The sequence below is a fragment of the Eleutherodactylus coqui genome, chromosome 13 (genome assembly GCF_035609145.1).
Source record: "Eleutherodactylus coqui strain aEleCoq1 chromosome 13, aEleCoq1.hap1, whole genome shotgun sequence".
Classification (NCBI taxonomy): Eukaryota; Metazoa; Chordata; class Amphibia; order Anura; family Eleutherodactylidae; genus Eleutherodactylus; species Eleutherodactylus coqui.
Window position 1 is genome coordinate 84,942,562 of NC_089849.1, and position 22,100 is coordinate 84,964,661.

The following is a 22,100-nucleotide window of genomic DNA, read 5'->3' on the forward strand; positions in this document are numbered from 1 at the left end:
CCCCGCTGTGGCTGCAGGAAACCGGCTACTAGTGACAGCTGGATCCCGCTGCAGGATAGCGCGATATCTGCTATGATGTCGCGCTATCCCTATGACGTAAGGGTACGTCATTTTGCCGTGCCGTACCACCCTGCCATGAACGTACCCCTACGTCATGGGGTGGGAAGGGGTTAAAATGGCAGTTTTAATCATGTAGAGGCACTCATGTCTGTGACGCAAGGGCATACGAATTTTTGAACTGGAAGTTCCATCCAATGCCCTCCTGTTGGCCGCTGTGGGGCCCTGAGCGCGTATTCGCCTCGCTGTAAATTGCTTCTGTACCATAATAGCACAACGCTTACACTAATGCCATCGCTGACAGTTCTATAGCAAAGGGGTAGTTAGCTGAACATAAACCTCTGCTACTACCCACTGGGTGGCACATTGTTATGATTAGCTTACTCCTCCTGGCCACACCTAGCATATCGCTGGCTACATGGGTTTGTGGGGAAAGAGGTGCTCGCCCCTAGTAGGCATATTGCATCTCACAAAGTCATGCCCCAGTTTTTTCTTGTACATGCCCCTTTGGCATCACAGCTTAGAATTGTGACAAACCATTATGGCAGTCTATGTGACATTAATGTGCAAGCAGAACTCCAATTAACATAGTAAAGAAAATGGCAGGTTAGATCATCCCATCCAAACGCCTCCAAATGTTTGGCCAAGTTTTAATTTAGAGAGCTTGCAAAATGACAATGCTGCAAATAAGCGGACATACCTCTAGTATTCTCTTACCTCCCTACATACACAACTATGTCCCTGGGGTTTAACTGCTTTTGCAGCTCAGCACTTCAAGAATTGTACAGCAACAATTGTATGTGGAGGCATCAAAATGTTACGGTGTATCCTTATTAAACGCCCGTGGCCCTGTGGCTCACATTTATGTACTATTTCTGTATCGCTGTTAATGACAGATTGGGCCATTCAATTTGCATTACAAATAAAGCAGAGACAAACGTGACTATTCTGGCCAGACACCGCCATTAGAGATCAGATTTGACCATATGGCTATAGTATATGGTAATGTCTGTGACTGTTTTATGTGTCATCTAGTTTTTGCTTCCATATTCAAAGAGTGTCAATGTTAGAGGCAATGTTGACCCTGGTAACACTGTCCTCACATAGAATTGACATGTCATACAAACAAATTAGTATGCACATACATCAATCATACAAACATCTGCTACTTCACAGTTGTCCATTCACACAAAACATGACAGCAGGATATACAGTATAGCTTTCCTTACTGTAGTTCAGGTATATCTATTGCCACGTTGTGACGTTAAGAGGCCTTTTGTCAGGGTGAGATGCACTATTGAACAAGGAGCAAAGTATGTGACCCCTAGTTTTGTTCTGCTCGCCGTCTATAACAACCATACTGCACCGTGTGCCTAAGGAGACGGGCAGCATCACTTTTAAAATGTATCAGTTGGATGCTATTATTTGTCCCCATTGGGAGCTGGACTTACAGACCTACAGTTGGTGCAAAGTGAAAGCCCTTGTGACAGTTATTAACTCGCACGCAATAAAAGGTCATGGGAAAAATGTGAAGAGGTGGAGGAAACGTTGGCACTAGAGATGAGCGAGCATACTCGCTAAGGGCAATTGCTCGATCAATCATTGCCCTTAGCGAGTACCTGCCCGCTCGGGAGCAAAGATTCGGCGACGGGCAGGAAGCTGTGGGGTAGAGCGGAGAGGAACGGAGGGGAGATCTTATGGCCGCAACTCACCTGTCACCCGCGCCGGCAGCCGAACGTTTTCTTCCGAGCGGGCAGGTGCTCGCTAAGGGCAATGCTCGATCAAGCAATTGTCCTTAGCGAGTATGCTTGCTCATCTCTAGTTGGCACATTTGCTAAAGCAGTAAGTGTCACCAGGATCACTATAAAAATGTGCACTTCTCCTATCTGTGTGTACTCCAGGAGTTTTGTGTCTCTTTTTGTGTTTTTTCTCTCTTTTCTTGTCGTCGTAGCTGGACTTTGTTTTCTTTTTCATCTTTCTCCTGTTCACATGGGCTAAGTATATTTGCGGGTCCGGTAATCGAACGATCTACTGCCAAAGTACAATTACTAAAGGGGTGTCAGTTAGGCACTTGGCAACTGCGAGTTTTGCTATATTTTGGTGCGATCTATGATTTGTATAGCCCTTATATTAATGTAGCAGTTCTGCGAGACTAGCTACTTGCTATGTCTGTTTTGTTACTACTGTGTAAAATTCTACAAAAGCTTTAAGAAAAACTAAACTAAAAGAAAAAATTGTCACTAGAGCTAATTTTGACCATATTACTTGAGCTCGCAACCCACGTCAAGGGTCCTCATTGTCTTGCAAGTCCCTAACCAAAAAAAAAAAAACTACCTAAAAAAAATTTGGGACGGTAAAGAAAAACAATTTGACGGTTTTAGAAAGTCGTGACCTTCAGACTTAACGGATAGAGGCCAGCTACCACGGAACTGCTTCCTGAGGAGTCAGGAAGTAGTCTGCGAAGTGATCTCTAATCCAAAGGCCAGAAGATGCAGGCCTTATCGCTTGATTCTGGTCCACACCGTCAACTGTTGAAGCTGTTGGTATTTGACCATCCTCAAACTCCCAACCCGCGTCTTTGCTCCTGCAAAAATTATGCAGAACCACAGCTCCTTTAACCACTGAGCACTTATTTTCAGGTTCCATCTGAATGGTGCCCAGGAAAACTCGCCATTTACTGGAGAGAATTCCAAAAGCACATTCGACGAAACGCTGAGTACGCGTGAGTCGATAGTTAAGGACTCATCTTCTGGTGTCCAACCCTCTGTGGGGAAATGGTCACAGGATATATGTGTTGACAGGCCAAAGCCCTCATCCTCCACAATTACGAATGGGACTGTTAGACCTGAAGAACCAGGCAGTAACCGTGGCTCTGGCAGGGCCAGCTGGTTGACAAGAAGCTACTGGCCCATTCTGGAAGCCTTGAAGATGCTAGCATCAGCAGAGCTTTCATAGACCCCGATATCCACCATTACAAAATGGTAGCTGCTGTCGGCGACCGCCAACAGGACTACTGAACAGTAATGTTTGTAATTAAAATATCGGGACCCTGAGCGCGGCGGCTTCTTAACATGGATGTGTTTCCCATCCAGGGCCCCAATGCAGTTAGGAAACTGAGCAGCCTACTGAAAACCATCAGCAATGGCGAGTCATTGCTGCTCGCAGGGAGCCGGAAGTTGGGTTGTCTTTAAATGCTCCCAAATTACATTGCACGTTCTCGTCACGATGGGGGCAATCGTGCAGTGGCCAAGCAAAAATTCAAAATGCAGGGCCGCAAAAGAGTTGCCCGTGGCCAGGAATCGGTAACAAGAAGAAAGATAATATTTTAGAAATGCCAAAAAAGCAGAATGAAAAAGCATTTAAGCATAAAAGGGAACAGTTAGAGAGGCATGCCAAGGTGCATTTATGCAGGTAAACATGCCTAGCTGCGGCCATGCAAATATTTCAGGGGAGGGGAAATAGGGCAACACATAATGTAAAAGAAAAAAAATTACAGAAATGATAACTTTTTTTTTTTTTTTAAACTTACCGGAGAGTGACTAGCAGACGCTCCTCTGCACTGATGGACTTTCGCATGTTAGTGTCCTTACGCCTAAGATCGGGACGCAGCAACTTCAAGAGACCATCAAATGTGCCTACTGACATTCTGCAGAATGCTGAAAATTTGTCCTCATGGATCCGCAGGTCCTCATACAATGTGACAAAATGCCCCTTTTCAGGTGCACCCAAAACCGACGTTTTTTCGGGACCCGCGCCACCATTTCCTCCTCCTCTTCTGCAGATGAGATCCTCCACAAATGTGGAGTACAGCAGCCATGAAGTAAGGGCCTTTCTTGCGGCATCAGAAACTGCCATCCTGCTTGGTACAATGCTTAAAGCAAAGTAAAATGGCTCCGAGGTGTTGCCCACTGGGCTGGACTACTATTTGGGGCTTGGCCAGGGGGTTGGCTTCTTTTTCAGTGGCCTTGTGGTTTTTTTCATGAGAAGATGGAAAAATGTCATCCGCGTGCAAAAAAGCGCGTGAAAAAAACCCACATCCGCATGTCACCCGCATGCAATAAAATACAATTTCAAGCTGATCCGCACTGCAAAAGGTTCGGGTGCCAGCGGCGGGCAGGGAGCTGCGAGGGAGAGCGGGGCGGAACGGAGGGGAGATCTCTCTCTCCCCCCCCGCTCCCTCCTGCTGACTGCTGCTACTCACCGCTCCCACGCGCCGGCACCCGAACCTTTCGTCTCGAGCGGGCAGGTACTCGCTAAGGGCAATGCTCGCTCAAGCAATTGCCTTGAGCGAGTATACTCGCTCATCTCTAATCAGTACCCATCAAACGTTTCCAAAACGAAAAAGAGCCCCGGCGCTCGCGGATTCCCAGGATATTAACGGACCCAAACGGATTTTGGGTCCGTTAATATCCTGGGAATCCGCGAGCGCCGGGGGTTCTTTTTCGTTTTGGGAACGTGTGCGTGCAAACAGCTGGAATTGGGCTGTCTCCCCGATGATCGCTCTCCGGTGAACACCGGATAGGAAACCGCAGGATAATAATACAAGCGAACAAGGACATGGGTGCCGGTGGATCCTCTAGGCAGTGGATCACACCGAGCACCAGGTGAGTGCTTTCAGTATCCAGCTGAGAATTTGATTTTACTTGACCGAGTAGGCGCTGATTTTGTTTTGTTTTATTTACAGTACCCATCAAAGATATGTATAGTTGAGAGGCTAACTGCCCCCTACAGCCACAACCCATGTATACCCTTACCCCTCTTGGCCCCAGAAAATTTAGACCAGGGCAGTGTTAGAGCAAAGGCAGCAATAGTTAAAAGCGCACGACTTAGCAATGCTGCATACTTTTAATGTATCCTGCAACAACGCATTGGGCAAGTTTTTGGGTGCACTAACTACAGCCGTCATTTATTGCAGGGAGCTGCTGCATTATCAATCACAAATGCTTACTGTTTGCCTCGGTGTTTACCTCATCGGTAATACACACATTTTCAATGTGAAATACAACTGTAATTATGCCTTGCCTTTAAAGCAGCGTGTCGCACAGAACTTTGAATGTGCACGTGCCATTCCTTGCAACACAGTGATTGCAAAATTAAGAAGACAATGCTAATATAAATTGCTCTAAATTTGTCAATTCTGAACTTCAGCTGGCCCCCCAGCCTCCATGCTCAACAATAGCAAGCTTTACATGCGGACCCCAAAGTGTATGTGCTATCACCAACCAAAATCCTCAGAACCGCTAATACATTTGAAGGCGGGGTACTGTACGTGCGCAGATACGGCAGTAGTGCACACCCAGAAGCAACTGAAGCCAGAAGGACAGGGTTTGATTGAAAATGGTTCAATAGTGAACGTGCCATTTAGACGGACTCGTGAAATTAGGAGGTCATGCACTGCTGTGCAGCTTTACAACAAACAGAGCAGCCGCCATCCGTAGCTGTTGAGGATGCATTACGCCTGCTAGGGTACATCCATCTTCGCGCCACTAGGCCTCTGGGATTCTATTGGATGATTAGTACGCTGAGGGCATGCTAAAAGATGCGTGAGCAGAGGCAGCAGTGGAGATAAGAGACACGCAATATAATGGGCAGTGCTAATAAGCTGCTCCGCCTTATCTACACTGATGCATACATGCAGAGAAAAACTTAAACTGAAAGGGGCAACCATTCCGTGGCAACTTTTCCCTAAACATAATGAAGTGTAACGCTATGGATTAGTTGTCAAGACAGCGCTGCAGACATCAGTTATATGGCGGCGCACCGTACTTTAAAGGTCTGCATTGTGACGGTCTATGGACCACATCGGCTGCTTATAGCTATCCCCTCGCAACTAAGAATATACCCTCCAATTAGGTTAAGAAACGCAGTTTGGGGTGTTTGGGAAACAGTCGGACTGACTGTTAAGTCCTCACTGGCAAACCCTTTTTCCTTTTATGTTCGGAATATCAATAAGAAGCCCGAACGTTACACATTGTAAACATTGCACATTCGTGCAATGTAGCACATCGGTTAACATACTCACCAGGGCCTTGTGCCAGCATTGGTAGACTTGCAGATGCGGGATTGCTGACTGGGCAGCTGTGCGGAGAAGGTGTGTTGTCCCCTCCAACATCCAGCTAAAACTCTGAAGGGAGTACAACAGAGGGTCTCTGAACAAAGAAAACATTTATGTTAATGCTCTGATAGAATACCATGGTCTAGTCCTTATTCTGCTGTGCAATAACCTGTGCAACAGCATGTGTCGTCTGTGATGCGGCTCAGTGTGCGCCGCCGTTCTGTGCTGTCTCCTGGATTGAAGCACCTTGGCTATCCTGGGTGCGTGCTGTTGGAGAGGGAGGAAAAGAAGAAAAAGAGTTAGTTCAAAAACTGGAATTCTGAAACATTTACTGTCTTTCACCATCTTTAGTAGTAGCGCATTGCACATCCTTGTTGGCAAAAAGCAGTTGAAGATGATTTACTGTGTTGCTCCTTTACATGTAACATTCTCATGTAGTGTAAACTGCTACCAAAGTCCGAGTATAGTAGGTGGAAGAAAAATTAATGGCAAAACTTTCCTCATTACTGTTCTAGCTGACAAGCATGCTTAAATATTGAGCTTAAGTAACACAGTTGTGCTTTCACATAGCCATGTAGCCCTTCGCTTTCAGAGATACAAAACCTTTGGTCACGTTTTGTGAAGATATCAAACAATGCTCCTTTCAACTATACCGAAGGGCTAAAATAGTTGGCATGTGCACATGGTGATTGGGTGCTTTTGCATTTTCACGAAATATTGTGGCTTATGTGCAACTGTGGCCTTCAAATGCAGTTAACCTCGCGCTATTCGTCAAAACACTGTCAGCCTATTGCAGATGTGTGATGCATCTTTGCAGATAACATAAGATGCTCCCCCTTTATGCAAGCTCTGAATTAGGAGCAAAGTGCCGAGTTGCTAGTGGGAGCATTGCATAAAAACAGAGTGGCTGTGTTGCACTGAATGTTCGCTTAAGCTGCGCAGGAATGTTTCGTTTTTCTGCGAGTTTTTTTTACCTGAGCCGCTCACCAATAATGTGCAAAAGTTCGCAAAAATGTTCGCCTGCAGCTCAATAACAAGCATGCGAGCGAACATTTGCGTGCATTGCTGGCCGCAGCACATTCATCAAGTCCTCAAAATAATATATTAGCAGCCCTACCTCGTTCCTTCAGCCTGATGCGCCTCCTAATGGCACGCAGACCACCAGGGTCTTTAGCCTTTAGATCGCTCCACTCCTTTTGGAGCTGAGCACGAGTCCGGATGGTTCCATAGCGGCGTTCCAAAGTCTGGGCGACCTCACGCATGATGCTGTGCTTGTGCGCATTTGGATGCAGGTACGGCCCTTTCAGGCCGTCGTAGTCCCGTTGGTCCATGATTTATACAAATCTTTGTACCTCACGACGGCCAAGAGGGGAGGTTCTGCGTGCCATCATGAAGCAGGAGTCTGCGAAATGGCGGCTGGTTGCGCAAGCAGTGTTTCTCTGCGCAACAGTTTTGTCGCGAAAATTTGCTGGAGATGGACCCACATTGAAGACATGATACGGCGACGGCCATCTATCGAGCGTGTTATCTCTACTTTAGAATATGTTCACCTCTGAAGCCGCTGAGAAAAGGAGAGTACAACCACGCGTCCAGTGTTGCGATCGTTGAATGTTCTTCAGCAAAGGGCCTTGGCAGCATAGTGGTCCTAATACTTGGGTGCTTAACAAAGCTGTGCCAGTGACGAGTGTGTTGCTCACTATGTAAAGTTTAGCTTCATCACAGTGCCCACACTTTGCATATCGGAACATGGTTTTGTGGGGTAAGGTGTTCTCGTCAATAGTTAGTGCAGTGTTTTGCACTAATCCATGAAACTGTATTTCGACTTAACCCTTTGCAATCCACTGTCTGACCTCTGAAGACATGAAGACAGCCTTGTACAGCTCCGATGTTGGAAGACCTCCGTCGGGGTTCTCTTACTGTATATTGCCAGCCTCTCTGCTGTCGGAGCCTATCCAACGTGTCACCTCATGCAGTACTGGCTTTAGCCAGCATATAGCGCCGTTGTATAATGGCAGAAAAAGTGTAAGCCCCCTAGGAAAACCAGGATACAAATTGGATTGGAAAGGGTTAAGAGCCACATTGACATTTGCGTTTTTACAATACGATAAGCTACTCATACAGTCTGTGTCTTTATTGCTCCAGCATAATTCACATAGTCTTATTAATGGTAATGACCGGTTGCATCGCCCCTTGTACACGTCTCCAAATGTGATGCGGCGTTTAATTTGGGACACTAATGTAATGAACATGCAGCAAAAAATTGCGCATAGTGATGGTTTCCTTTTACCTCTGTCGCTGGGGTTTGCCTACCTTCTGCTGATCTGCACTTCTATATTTGCCCACTAACAACTATGCATGGAGGGATTCTAGCGCTACAGTGTATATGTATTACACTCCCAAGATCCTGTGAGGCGCGAGCAGTCGTGTAAAGAAATGTTATTTCTGCATAACTGTACACCTCATCGCAACGGATTAACCCTTCCAAATTGCATCACTAATGACACACATACAAGTGTAAATATTTCTGACAAAAGTAGTACACACAAACATCACACATTTTAATATTCGGTTATTCAAACTTCCTATTAATACTCTAATATAAATGCAAAATATACAATGTTTGTTTGTCATACTGCTGTTCTGGGGCATTTTGTTAGTACATTGCGGCATTTGTTTAACTTTTGCGCGGGGGCAAGGAGCAAAATATGTGGCCCCTACGGTTCTTCACATTGATTTGCATATAAACCGCTGTGCGTGAAGTGCCTGACACAGGTGAGCGGCTTTTTTTTTTTTTTAAAAGGTGTGAATATGATGTTTTCTATTAGGGTCTGGCATTACAGTCCTACCGATTGCGTAACATGTTAGTAATGGTCTGCTTTTGTTTAAAAAACTAGTACGCCATTACAAAAGGAGCTTTGGAAGATGGAAAGCTAAACTGCGGGGGGGATTAAAAACTTGTACAAAACCAAAAACTCAACTTGCCTACACACTAGCCATAGGTATGCATGCGCACAGATGTGTGAAATTTGTCGTTTCGCGGCGAACCTAAGGCATTACCTTTTAACTGCAACGGTGCCAAAAACCCCTTTAACTGCAAAGGTGCCAAAAGAAACGGCTGTTGTGCTGACTCCTGGAAAAGGGACTACCGGTAAGTAATCCGTATCTTTCCAGGTCGTCATCCTGACGGCCCCATTACAATGGAGTAATACAAAAGTATAGGCGACTTTAGGGTGGGCCTACTGCCTGGAGGACTTTCCATCCGTATCCCAGGTCTTTGTCCGACTGGACGTTAACCCTATAGTGCTTGATAAAGGTGTGTATACTAGACCAGGTGGCTTCTTTGCAAATTTGCTCGGCAGACGCCTGGCCTTTCTCTGCCCATGAGGAGGAGAGAGAGCGTGTGGAGTGGGCTCTAATTTTCTCCGGGGGATCGAGGCCCCTGGCTTTATATGCCTCTTGGATAGCAGTCCTAATCCACCTCGCAATGGTGCCCTTAGATGCTGTCTTTCCTTTGCCCAGCCCCTCAAATTGGATAAAGAGGTTGTTAGTGTTTCGGAAAAAGTGGGTAGCCTCTAAATACGTTAGAACAGCCCTTCTGACATCTAAGCTGTGAAACTCTCGTTCTTTATCATTACGGGGGTTTTGGCAAAAAGAGGGCAGAGTAATTGTTTGCTCCCTGTGAAATTTTGACACCACCTTCAGTAGAAAGGCTGGTTCTAATTTAAATATAATTCTGTTGTCTTGCACTAGCATATGTGGTTCGACACAGCATAAGGCTTGTAGTTCTCCTACTCTCCGAGCCGAAGTTATGGTGACTAAAAGAGCAACTTTTAGCGTGAGTAGTCTTAGGGGGAGTTACTCTTAATTCTCTATAATTAGATGAGCGTATTGTAAGTTGGGAGTCCCAGGTACCCTGTAGGGTTAGGTCGGCTACTTGCGCTCCCCATCCTGTTTTGCTGGCATCTGTTATGACAGATATGGCAGGTTCCCATGACCAGGAGGTACCTTTACTCAGGTTCCTCTGCGAGGTCCACCAGCGTAGGGATTCTTTAACTTGGACGGTCAGGCTCACCTTCTTGTCTAGGGAGGTCTGTCGTTTGTCCCACCTGGCAAGCATGAACCCTTGTAGTTGTCGGGTATGGGCTTGCGCCCACGGAATTATCCGTATGCAGGCTGTCAGGATACCAAGCACTTTCATTGCCTCTCTGATGGATACCGAAGTAGCCCGGCACAGAGAGGTTACTGCTTGAATAAGGTCTTCCCTCCTGGATAGTGGAAGACGAGATTCTTGAATGTGGGAGTCTAGTAGTACGCCCAGGTATACCTTCCGTGTACCTGGGGTCAAATCGGACTTTTGTTCGTTAATTAGCCACCCTAAATCATTCAGGGTGGACAGGACTACGGACAGGTCTGTGCGTATGGCCTCTGTTGTTCTTGACACCAACAAAAAGTCATCCAGATATGGAAAAATAAGAATCTGGTTGCGCCTGAAATAAGCTACCATCTCTATTACTATCTTTGTGAAGACTCGAGGGGCAGTCGAGATCCCAAAGGGTAGAGCCGTGAACTGATAGTGGTGGATATCGTCACCGTCCCGCAGGGCGAATCTCAGGTATTTGTGGTGGACAGCGGCTATTGGGACGTGATAGTATGCGTCTTTGAGATCTATAGTACAGATGACGCTATCGGGATCTATTACTGATACGATGGACCTCATGGTTTCCATCTTAAATTTTTTGTAGGAGATGAATTTATTTAGGGCTCTGAAATTGAAGATGGTTCTGATAGAGCCGTTCGTTTTTTTAATCAGAGAAAGGGGGGAATAAAATCCCTCACCCTTCTCGTGATCGGGAACCTGTGTAATGACCCCTAGGTCCTTAAGCTCTTGGACACCTTTTAGGAGGGTTCCCTGTTCTCTTGCAGGGACCCCGGGGTGGTTATGAGGAATCTCCTAGGAGGTAGAGTGTGGAATTTGATTCAGTACCCTGCCTCGATTATCTGAAGTACCTAGGGGTTAGATGTTATCCCCTGTCACTGGCTCAGATAGTGTGCTAATCTACCCCCTGTTGGGTTAGAGGAGGGTTAAGCTTCCTTACCCCGACCTCCCTTGGGGTACAACCATTTCCCGTCTTTCCTTTTCCTTTAATTTCAGGAGGGGGCTGTTATGTCCTCCTTGGAAAGGATGGTTTCCTGTTAGGCTTTCTGTCGGGAAGGGTCTTGCTCTTGTCCCCGACCTTCTCAAGAATTTTGTTCAAGATGGACCCAAACATGTATTCCCCTTGGAACGGAATGGCGCAGTTTGTTTTTTGATGTTATGTCCCCCGCCCATGTTTTTAGCCACAACGCCCTTCTCGTGGTGTTGTTGAGGACTCCCGTTTTTGCACCGTATCTAATGGTCTCTGCCGATGCATCAGCTAGAATAGCGTTGGCCATTTTTAGGAGGGGGAGACAGCAGGCTAACTCTTCCCTAGGAGCCCGATCTTTGATGGATGTTTCCAGCCTGTTTAGCCATAGGACCATGGACCTGGCTACGGATGTTGCTGCTATGTTGGCCTCGACGGTAAAAGACGTCGCTTCCCAGGCCTTCCTTATCAGGCCATCGATTTTCTTATCCATCGGGTCCGAGAGTTGCGAAGCATCCTCAAAGGGCAGAAGGGCTTTTTTGGCCACCTTCGCAATTTTTATATCGACCCTTGGGGTCTCTCTGTATAGACGGACGTCTTCGGCAGAAAACGCGAGCCGGTTCCTGATTTCTCTTGAGACCGATAGCCTCTTCTCAGGTTCCTGCCACTCGTCTGCAATAACCTGTTGCAGGGTCTGGTTGAGTGGAAACATGGTCTTCCGTCTTGACCGGAGGCCCCCCCAACATCTCGTCCTGGACTGTCCTGGGTGGGTGATCATCTTCAATTTGCATGGTCTCCCTCACCGACTTGATGAGGTGCCCAATGTTGTCTGAGGAGAAATAGTATTTTTTCTCGTCCTCGACTAATGCTGGCAGATCTTCTAGTTCTCCCTCTGACAGGAGTTCCAGGGATTCGCCGGAAATTGAACTTGCTGATTCTATTTGTCTTGGCCTTTTAGGGATCCATGATGGACCTGGCTGAGCATGGGGGAGGGATGCCATGGAGGCCTGTAATTCCTCTCTAATCATACAGCAGATGTCGGTTTTAAATGCCGCCTTTTCCTCCACTAGTATCTTCCCTGTGCATTCCTCGCATAGGGTTTTTTTATAATTTTCCTCGAGCCTTTTACTGCAGAGGACACATTTTTTGGACTTTTTCCTGGGGTTCTTCTTAGTCTTCGGACCTTCTTCATCCATCTAACCCATACGCAAAAATGGGGGAAAAAAAGAGGGGGAACGTATATGCATCCAATTCCGCATAAAACGGCAATTTGCATGCTCCATTTTTTGGCATATAGCCTACTCACTGTTTGTAGGGTCTCTGTTTCTCCCTCTCGTGCTTAGCTGTCGTGGCTAGACATGCTTTTGGCACTTCTGGCAGTCTGCAGGATGATTTCCATGGAGTAGAGCCTGCTTTTATGGGGAGATTTTCAAATTTTGGCGCCATTTCCGGGTTTCTACTGGTGGCCAGGCCCCCTACGTTGAGCGCGTGACGTCACCGCGAGGAACCCGGAAGCATGGGGAGGCCGCCGTTGCCGTTCACCTGCCAGGAGGAACTATCCCATCGCGGCAGCAACATGCGGACCTGCGCGAGAAGACCAGCGCTGCTGCGGCGACTGACGGCTTCCCAGCGGCGCAGGTCGGGGATGCAGGGACTACAGAGGTATGCGGCCCCAACCTCTACTCTCCAGGGGCATCGCACAGCGTGTGGTAAGTTGCTTGCTGCCTGGAGTTCTTGCTTCATCTGGCCACCGTAGGGACAGGAAGACACTGAAGCATGGTGGAAAGGGAGGTGCTTTAAAATCTCTTCCTGTCCCTACCTAGGTCAGAGGGCAACCTCCATTGTAATAGGGCCGTCGGGATGACTACCTGGAAAACCCCTTTAACTGCAACGGTGCCAGAAACACCTTTAACATTTACAAAACTACTGTTAGCATGTTTGAAAACTTAACGTCACGTAAACACTGATGGCGCAAATTAGTACCCGCCAAACAAAATAAAGATACCCCTCAAGTGCACAAACACACACAATTTATAACACAAGCCAAAAGGAGTGTTTAATCAAAGTAGACAACGCACTTCTTGCATGTGAAAGGGCTATAAAACAACACAAAGGAAAAGCACATATGGGTTTCATACCAGCCGTTATACAGAAACCGTAACCTCTGGCAACATTGCTGTGTTCAAAACCATCGCATTAAAAGGGAAAAAGCGTAATTAGCATGGTTTTTAATGAATTTGTAACACACGAGTCTTGTCTGTCCACTTAGTCAGAGAGGGAACCACTGCACGAGCGGTTATGGATAGTTACTGTACTTTGCCGAACCATTTTGCCCCCCCCCCCCCCCCCCCCGGCCTACATTAATAGGTGCATGTGTTTGGCGAGAAAACATTGGTTGCACGTTGGCTGCACGAGCAGATGACTGTACGCCTGATGGTGGCAAACATGTTGTATCCTGCTCACCAAGCACACTGGGCTCTGCGGTTTGTAGTCGTGTTGCGGTATTGCCTGGCATTGCAGCGTGTTGTATGGAAGTAGCATGATGTCATGGCTGCACTAGTTCATTGTCAGAACTCGTTTCCCATTCGTGGGGTCCAACTGCCAACCTTGACGTTGCAGAATCCTGACGGTTAGCAACCTTAGCCAGGCGCAGCATAGTCGTGGGAGTTTGTGGGACTGTGTTGCTGGTGGTTTCTTTGTGAGTACCAATTAGTTGCGCTAAAACAGGGATAGGGATTACATTGCTTGGTGTGGGTGGAGGTGCAACAGTGTTGCATGCGAGTTCTCAGGGGTCGTGAATTGGTTCTGCCAATGGTGGCTGAGCACATGGTTCGGCAACTTCAGAAGCCCCATGGGGGCTTAATGGGGACTTGGGGAATCGTGAGAAATCAGAAACAGGTTCATTTTGCAGTTCTGGGGCATTGTCACCGCGAGTGTTGCGCACGGAGGTGTACTCCGCTCTGCACGGATAACGGCCGCGGCCGTAGAGACTCCATTGTGATAGCAGCCAAAAACATTCTTCAGTTGGTTGTGAACCGAGGACCGATTCAAAAAGAATCTTCATGGCCACTTTCATTTTGGGAATGAGAGCAGGGGGGAGTGCATGAAAACTTGGCACCAGCGTGGCACAATAAAGCTCTGCCCAGTCAGCACCCTCCCTGCCTCATAAAAATCCTAGCACTGCATCTTCCACGCGGGAGCATGGCAAGAGGCTGCGTGTCTGACACTGGTTTCCTCCAGAAGGTGGTGGCTGACACTGCCCATGCTGCAAGAGGCGGGCATTACTTAATGGAGCGTCAGTATGCGATGATGGTTCCGGCAATGGGGACCTGTGGGTGGGTTGGTCACATAACAGGGGGCTTGATTGCGTGCTGGTGCCCTGGCGTGTTGTGTTTTGCATGCTGCCTTGACGTCTTTGTGGAATGTGCGACAGGTTGCTGGTACTCCTAATGAATGGGAACCAAAGCATAAGAATCAGTCAACCAACACAGGGGGGGGAAAGACATTTCAAGTTGCATTTTCAGCTTAAGGCTGCATTCACACGAATGTATATCGGCTCGGTTTTCACGCCGAGCCGATATACGTTGTCCTCGTGTGCAGGGAGGGAGGATGGAAGAGCCAGGAGCAGGAACTGAGCTCCCGCCCCCTCTCTGCCTCCTCTCCGCCCCTCTGCACTATTTGCAATGGGGAGAGCCGGGATGGGGGCGGGGCTAATTCTCGGCACTTAGCCCCGCCTCCTTTCATTGCAAATAGTGCAGAGGGGTGGAGAGGGGGCGGGAGCTCAGTTCCTGCTCCTGGCTCTTCCATCCTTCCCCCCCCCCCCGAACTGCAGATGAGGAGGACGTATATCGGCTCGGCGTGAAAACCGAGCCTGATTGAAGGCTGTACAGCTCTGATGTCAGAAGACGTCCGGCAGGGTATTCTTACTGTAGATTACTGGCTGCTCTATTGTCGGGGGCATCGGAGATGATTAACCTGGATGTTATCAGTCCCTGTGACCAAGAGGAGGAGTATACAGGCTGTGTGACGAGGGCCAAGCGCCAGAGGAAGAGGACACGTCATGAAGTGGTGCCAGCGATGGATCAGCATGGAAGGAGGAGGCAGAGAAGCCCACTACAAGCCATAGTAGCCTGCGGGAACAGAGCCAGGGTTAAGAGGCGTCTAGCCGTGAGATCACTAGCGGTCGTGGATTAGCCCGGCCGGCTAGCAATGACTGTATAGGAGTTAACACTTTATGTGCAAAGCCTAGTAGCCCCTCGCTGGAGGAACTGCTGTTACAGCTTGCACAGCAGGGGTTAAGTTGCCGGCTTTGGTACAGCCTGGGGCGAGTGCTTTGACCTCTGCTCAGTCATGGGTGCCAGCCCAGGAGATTCCTGAGTTGAGCAGAGCAGCAGGGGTTAATTGTGCTTGCTTTAAGGAGGTAATGGCTGTGAAGTCTCCCCTCTCGGATTTCACCTGCCACAAGCTGTGAAGGAAAAGATCTGGAAAGGGGAGTTGATTGACTCTGTTGCCACTGGGCAAAGAACCCAGTAAATCAGATAAAAAGTCAGATGAGAAGGAGAAAGAGGAAGAAAGTAGACGGCCTAAGCATTTTAATAGTTGGCTACAAGCTCTTTGCAGCGGTGCTGTCTGAGCGTTCTCAGGTTAGTGTGGCAGGGTTATTCCAGCATGTTGATATAGTTTTGGAAGCATACCGTAATTTTGGGGGAACATCGTGGTTTACGTATGACATGATGTTTCGCCAAAAGCTGGTAATTTACCCTAATTTAAAATGGGGAGTAAAGGGTGTGGGTTTATGGTTAAACATGATGCCCACTAGATCCCCCAATTTTATTAAGGTGCCATATGGCAATAATGTGAATTTGCGCAGAGGTGTGTGCTTTGCGTTTAACGAAAACCAGTGCAAATGGTTGCAGAATTACAAGTACCGCCACGAGTGCTCCTTTTGTGGCGGATCGCATCCTGCAAGCAAATGTTCTAAGAAGGCTTCTGCCGGCCCAGCTGCGTCACTGCCTCGAGAATTTGCCAGCAAGGGCCTTGACGCCAGTGAAGCTGGTAAAAATGCTGCCATGGTTAGGCAGGTATCCAGAAGATGGTTTTCAAAATGGTTTCGGTTGTGTACAAGTTAATCATTTAGGTTCTGTTAAACATTTTCCTGAGATTGTGCAGGAGGGCCGGGTGGCGGGTCCTTTTTGTGTGCCGCCATTCAGGAATTTCCGCATATCGCCGTTAGGGCTAGAGCCTAATTCTTTTAGGGTAGTCCACCATCTTTCCTATCCTGAAGGGCGGTCTCTGAATGATGAGATTGATGGTGAATTGGTGTCGGTCAGATATGCCTCGTTTGAGAATGCATTGTGTTTGCTGAGATGTTTTGGTAGAGGTGCCTTAATGGCTAAATCGGACATACAGGCAGCATTTTCTTAGCTGCCTGTGTGTCGGTCAGGTTTTAACTCTTTAGGTTTCAAATTTAAAGGTTGTTACTTTTCTGACATGTCATTGCCCATGGGCTTTTGAAGTATTTTCATCCTTCTTGGAGTGGCTAGTGAGACAAGAGTTCCCTGCAGCAGGTGTGATCCACTATCTGGATGACTTCCTTTTTGTGGGACGTCCAGATAGTGATGAATGTGCCCAGATGGATGATTTTGGCGCAACATTGGCGCATCACAAAACAGTATGGCCGTGTATGAAGTTAGTTTCATGGGGTGCTGATTGACAGTGACACTATGATATTTCAATTGCCTATGCCTAAAGTGTTTCGTTTGACAGGTCTGATTAGCCAGACGCTGCGCAGGAGGAAGATTAGCCGGTCAGTTAGCCTTTGCATCTCGGGTTATAGTAATTGGTCGCTGTTTTTCCCGTAGTTTCTTTGTAGCGATGAAGGGTTTGATGTCTCCTATGTCGCATACACGGGTGTCAAGCGAAATGAAGCAGGACTTAATAGTATGGCTGGAGTTTTTGGCTGACTTTAATGGTCAGTCAGCATGGCAGTTGGATTTTGTGGGAGCAGAGGAGTTATGTTTGGGTTTCGGAGTGTCTGTGAAGCAAGGGTACGGAGTGATTTTTGGTAAGGACTGGTCGGCGGAGCGATGGCATGCGTCTTGGGTAAGGAGAGGTCGCGTTCACAATAGGGTGTTCTTAAAAATTGTTTGCTATTGTTGTAATTTTGCAGTTATGGGTCGCTCAGCTCTGCAATAGACGCATATGTTTTTGTTCTGAGAATAAAGGTCTGACGGCTATTAACTGTTTGTCCTCCAAAGCAGAGCTTGTTATGGAAGGAATGGGATTCAAGGCAGCACTCAGGAAGTAAAGTGGTTTGTTGCTTATGTTTGCTTAACCCTTTCCAATCCAATTTGTATCCTGGTTTTCCTAGGGGGCTTACTCTTTCTGCCGTTATACAACGGCGCTATCTGCTGGCTGAAGCCAGTACTGCATGAGGTGACACGTTTGATACGCTCCGACAGCAGAGAGGCTGGCAATTTACAGTCAGAGAACCCCAACAGATGTCTTCAAACTTCAGAGCTGTACAGCCTTAAATCATAATGTCTTCAGACATCAGACAGTGGATTGGAAAGAATTAAAATTTCAAGGCCAGTATTCTTATAATTCAGTTTTACAATTGTTGTCAGGTATTGCATTTTTTTTCAGAAGTGGCATAATTTGGTTCCGATTAATTCTTTTTTTCATTTTAAGCAGTTGATTTAGGGCAATAGGACAGTGTCTTATGCCCCTGATAAATGGCCGGCGATCACATTTAGCCTGTTGCAGAAGTTGGTGACAGTATTGCCGGAGATATGTACGTCAGCATATGAGGTACAACTGTTTGTGTGCCTTTGTGCTGGCATACTTTGGAGCATTGAGAATGGGTGAGTTTTTGGCTAAGTCTAAGTCCATTTTTTCATCATTATTATGGTCAGATGTGTCGAATCATGGTAATTTTGTAAAAATATTTCTGGGGCACACAAACTGACAAGACGGGAAAAGGTGTTTGGATTCGTTTGTTTCCTAATGGGCATAAAGATATTTGCCCAGTGGGTAATTTACAAGTGTTTAGGCACCTTCGCCCACTGAAGTCGGGTTCGTTGTTGATTCATAAGGATGGGCTTTCATTATCTCGCTTCCAGTTTTCAATGGTGCTTAAAAGCTGCTTACAGAGGTTGGGTTATGTGGGTTTTACTGCACATTCATTTAGGATTGGAGCAGCAACGGAAGCGTTCCGATTTGGCTTCACTGAGGAAAACATCCAAGGAGTGGGCAGATGGGGGTCATCTCGCTTTAAATTGTACATCCGCCCTGATAAACTTGGGCACTAATTATTTTGTCTTTTCAGGTAATAAGAAAAGGATTGTCTGGATTGTGGGGCATCAAGCGGGTGATGTTGATTATTAAAGCCAGATTTCCTGACACAGTGTTGATTTTTTTCAGAAATTGTACCGCAATTGCTGTGGTCTCTGCCAAAGTTTACGTACATTGAAAAGATTCGGAAGCGGGTTAATCAGGCAGTGGAAAAGCTCATGTTAGGATCGGGCGGTTTTTCTTTGAGACACGTTAATTTTGAGGGTTTTGTAAAAGGCTTCTACAGAGATGATATGGTGCATTTATCTGAAATAGCATTGGACATCTTCAATATGGACTTTCAGTCGATGATTGAAGGGGCTGCGGTTGGTTGGGGGGGGGGGGCATGTCGTTAGTGAATGACGTACCCTGGTGGGGGATTGTCGCCCGCATTAGACAGGTGGGCAGATAAACTTGGGGAGAGTTTGGTGGTGGTAAACTTGTGTCTGTATGACAGAGGTTACATTGTAATGTTATGTTCATTCTTTGGTTAAATTTCTCCCCTTTGTTATTAACCCCGTTAATAAACACCGCGGCCTTTATTTATCCAAAATTGGTGTCTGTGTCTTTTATTTATAGAGATTGGTAAGTTGTATTAAAGTATAAGATTCCATGGCGGCAGGCAGTCCTTCTACGCTGTGTTGCCCGGTGAGGCAGTACAGCGGTGAAAACTTATTTAGCAAAACCTATTAATACAACGCAAGTCAATAGCAGTGCACTATGCTATGCCCTACATGCCCAGGTATACCTGCAATTTGGAAATGCTGCAGGTACCCAGGTGAATTGCAAATGTAAGTCTATCAGGGCAAAATTTGTTCTCAGCAAAATCTGCAACACCCCATTACTGCATTGCGCCCCGATGTATAAAGATAGCTACCTGTGAGTGCCATGCGTACGCAGAAAGGTAGTGCACCGAGTCATAGTTGGCACATGGCGTTACCTTGTGGGTGCGCGGGGACAATGCACTAGTACAGTGTTGGTATGTTTGTAAGGCATTGGCATGCTCTACACTATTCTTTAGAATTGTAAGCACGCCGCCCAGCATTCCGGCAAACCAGCCCTGCCGCAACCCTCTAGCGCATTGAACAATGCAGATGTGTGTGTGCAAACTGCTACACATTACATACGTAACAGTAAGTAAACAGTTGCAAACAACACCAATCTTAACCCAGCGTGGAACGAAGCAGCATCAAAAAGCGGAGTTATTCCTTCCCATTCTATGTGCTGCAAATTGCTGTTCTAACCACAACGTTTGCCAGCATAGAGGTCTAGGGCTCTAATGCGGCATGACCCACACATCCACTAGACATTACCATAAGACAGTAACGATACAGAAATGATTGCCTTATAGTCCTAGATCCATTGATCCAGAAACCCCAGGGGGTGTGTGTATTTGTATGGGCGCTCTCCTAGCTGGGCTGCACTTTGTCTGATGAGCTTCTCGTCTGTTCTGGTCCCTGGCTGATTTCCAGTTTCTTTGAACTGCTTCAACTGCAGGATGCGGAAACAGATGGAAGGGGTAGGGGTTTACATGTTTTGTTTTTGAGGGAAAGATTTTTGCAGCAAAGCAAAGCTGACAACGATCCTCAGTAACGGCTTAAAGGGATCCAACAAGAAGCATATAAGTAGGCAAAGCGAGAAATACCATCTTTATATTAGGCCACATTACTATATTACTTCTGCATGGAAAGTTAACACACAGTTCAAAGTCATGCTTGCTGATTATAGATTACTTGTTCCACTATCAACGAAAAAATGTCTGGGCGCCCCAGAAGCACACATAATGCTGTGGGGTACTCAAGGCAGGGTAGACTTGTCAAACTATGTGGGGTAAACGAAACAGATAGGCTGGGTTCACACGGCTGTGGCGGGCTCTGCGGGCGGAATTCTGCAGCGGGCTCGCTGCGGAATTCTGTCTGCGGAGCCCGTCACGGCGCCCTCATACTTACCTCCGGATCCGCCCCCCGATGTCCCGCATGACACTTCGGCGTGCATGCGCAATAGAGCGCGTGACGCGCTGCCAGGGCCATGTGATGTGCCAGCCGCGTCATATGACACGCCAGCCGCATTATATGACACAGCTGGCGGTAGGCGGGGACACGGTTTCACACAATCTTATGCTGTGCTACAGTGGAAGATAGCGTAACGGACGGCTTCCATTGACTGCAATGGAAGCCGTCCACGCGTATGCCCGTGGCAAATATAACATGCCGCGGGTGAGGACGGGAGAATTCATGGGGCAAAATTCCCCGGTGGAATTCCACATTGTGCTATTAGGTGCAATAGAACCTAATAGCTGCGGGGCAACGCGGCCGATTTCTGCCACATAATACGCGGTGGAAATCCGCCCGTGTGCAGCCACCCTTATAGGTTTAAAAAGATGGGTTTTAAGAACCCCAAATTACACAGTTGTAACAATAAACCACATAACTAATGCTGCTCGCTCCTGTGTTGAAGCAGCACGCCACTCTGCCACGTGGACATGCTGTGCCACCTCCCGCCACAAATTGCTGTATATAGTAAACACTGGATCCGCGCTCCGAGAACTCAAAGCTTCTTTTCTTCTTTTGAAAAGTTTTATTTCTACACACTTCATCCTAACAAGGACTTTTTCAAGTGTGTACATACAATGCTTACATTCTATTTATAGTAAAATCCACATACCTTATTCCCGTGCGGTCTGCTCCGTCTCGTCCTCCTCCAGCGTCCTGCGGCGTCATACCCCCTGTGCGTGTCATGGGACCAATCACATGGTGCCGTGACGTCACAAATCCCGGGCGCTGCTCCTTCTGTGGGAGAGAGTCCGGAACAGGCAGGAGTGCTGCTAATGGGATACATAGAAAAGACATGTGTCACTGGCCTACACCTAAGTCTCTATGTATTCTATGAGACTAACTAAATAGTTATACATTCAATCATGCTGATCTCCTCTTATCTATAATGATAACCAAGATTTATATCTATTCTTTCTTATCCTTAATAAATGCTTGGAAATAATATATCTTAACTATCTTAAAATATTAAATAACCATCAATTTCATATAATTCAATAACCAATTTCATATTACTCCATAAAAAGACTATTATTGCTAATAAATATCATAAAAATATACTGTGTAAAATTTATATACATAAAATACGCATGTAAAACCCTATATCAAATCTATATCTAATATTTATCATGAATTAAAATTTTCATAATTTTTCTAAAATTTCATTGAGGCCTCTCGGTATTAGAGTATTTAGGCGAAATATCCAGAACATTTCTATTGACCTCAATTTTTCTATTGATCTTTCCTGAATATTTTCAATGGGAGTGACCTTTAAACCTGAGGGATTTCGATCATGGCATATATTAAAGTGTCGCGAAACACTGTGTTTTTCAAATCCTTTCTTTATGTTGCTGCGATGTTTGTTCAGCCTTCCTCGCAGTGTATTGATTGTTCTTCCTATGTATTTAAGCCCACAAGGGCATTCTAACATATACACTACTCTTTCCACTTGCATGTCATACTTTGTTGGATCACGTATTC

The 22,100-nt window shown here is 46.7% G+C and overlaps 1 protein-coding gene across 1 annotated transcript in view; it reads right to left on the reverse strand.

Annotated features, from left to right (window-relative positions):
* LOC136587879 (uncharacterized) overlaps positions 1-21,267 on the reverse strand; it is a 51,936-nt gene extending 30,669 nt beyond the window's left edge. The window contains exons 1-3 of the mRNA XM_066586683.1: positions 21,232-21,267; positions 6,282-6,379; positions 6,080-6,206 (exon numbers count right to left, since the gene is read on the reverse strand). Coding sequence (XP_066442780.1) covers positions 6,080-6,206; positions 6,282-6,295 — 141 coding nt within the window. The 5' untranslated portion in view covers positions 6,296-6,379; positions 21,232-21,267. The remainder of the gene's footprint in view (positions 1-6,079; positions 6,207-6,281; positions 6,380-21,231) is intronic.
* Between the last annotated feature and the right edge of the window lie 833 nt (positions 21,268-22,100).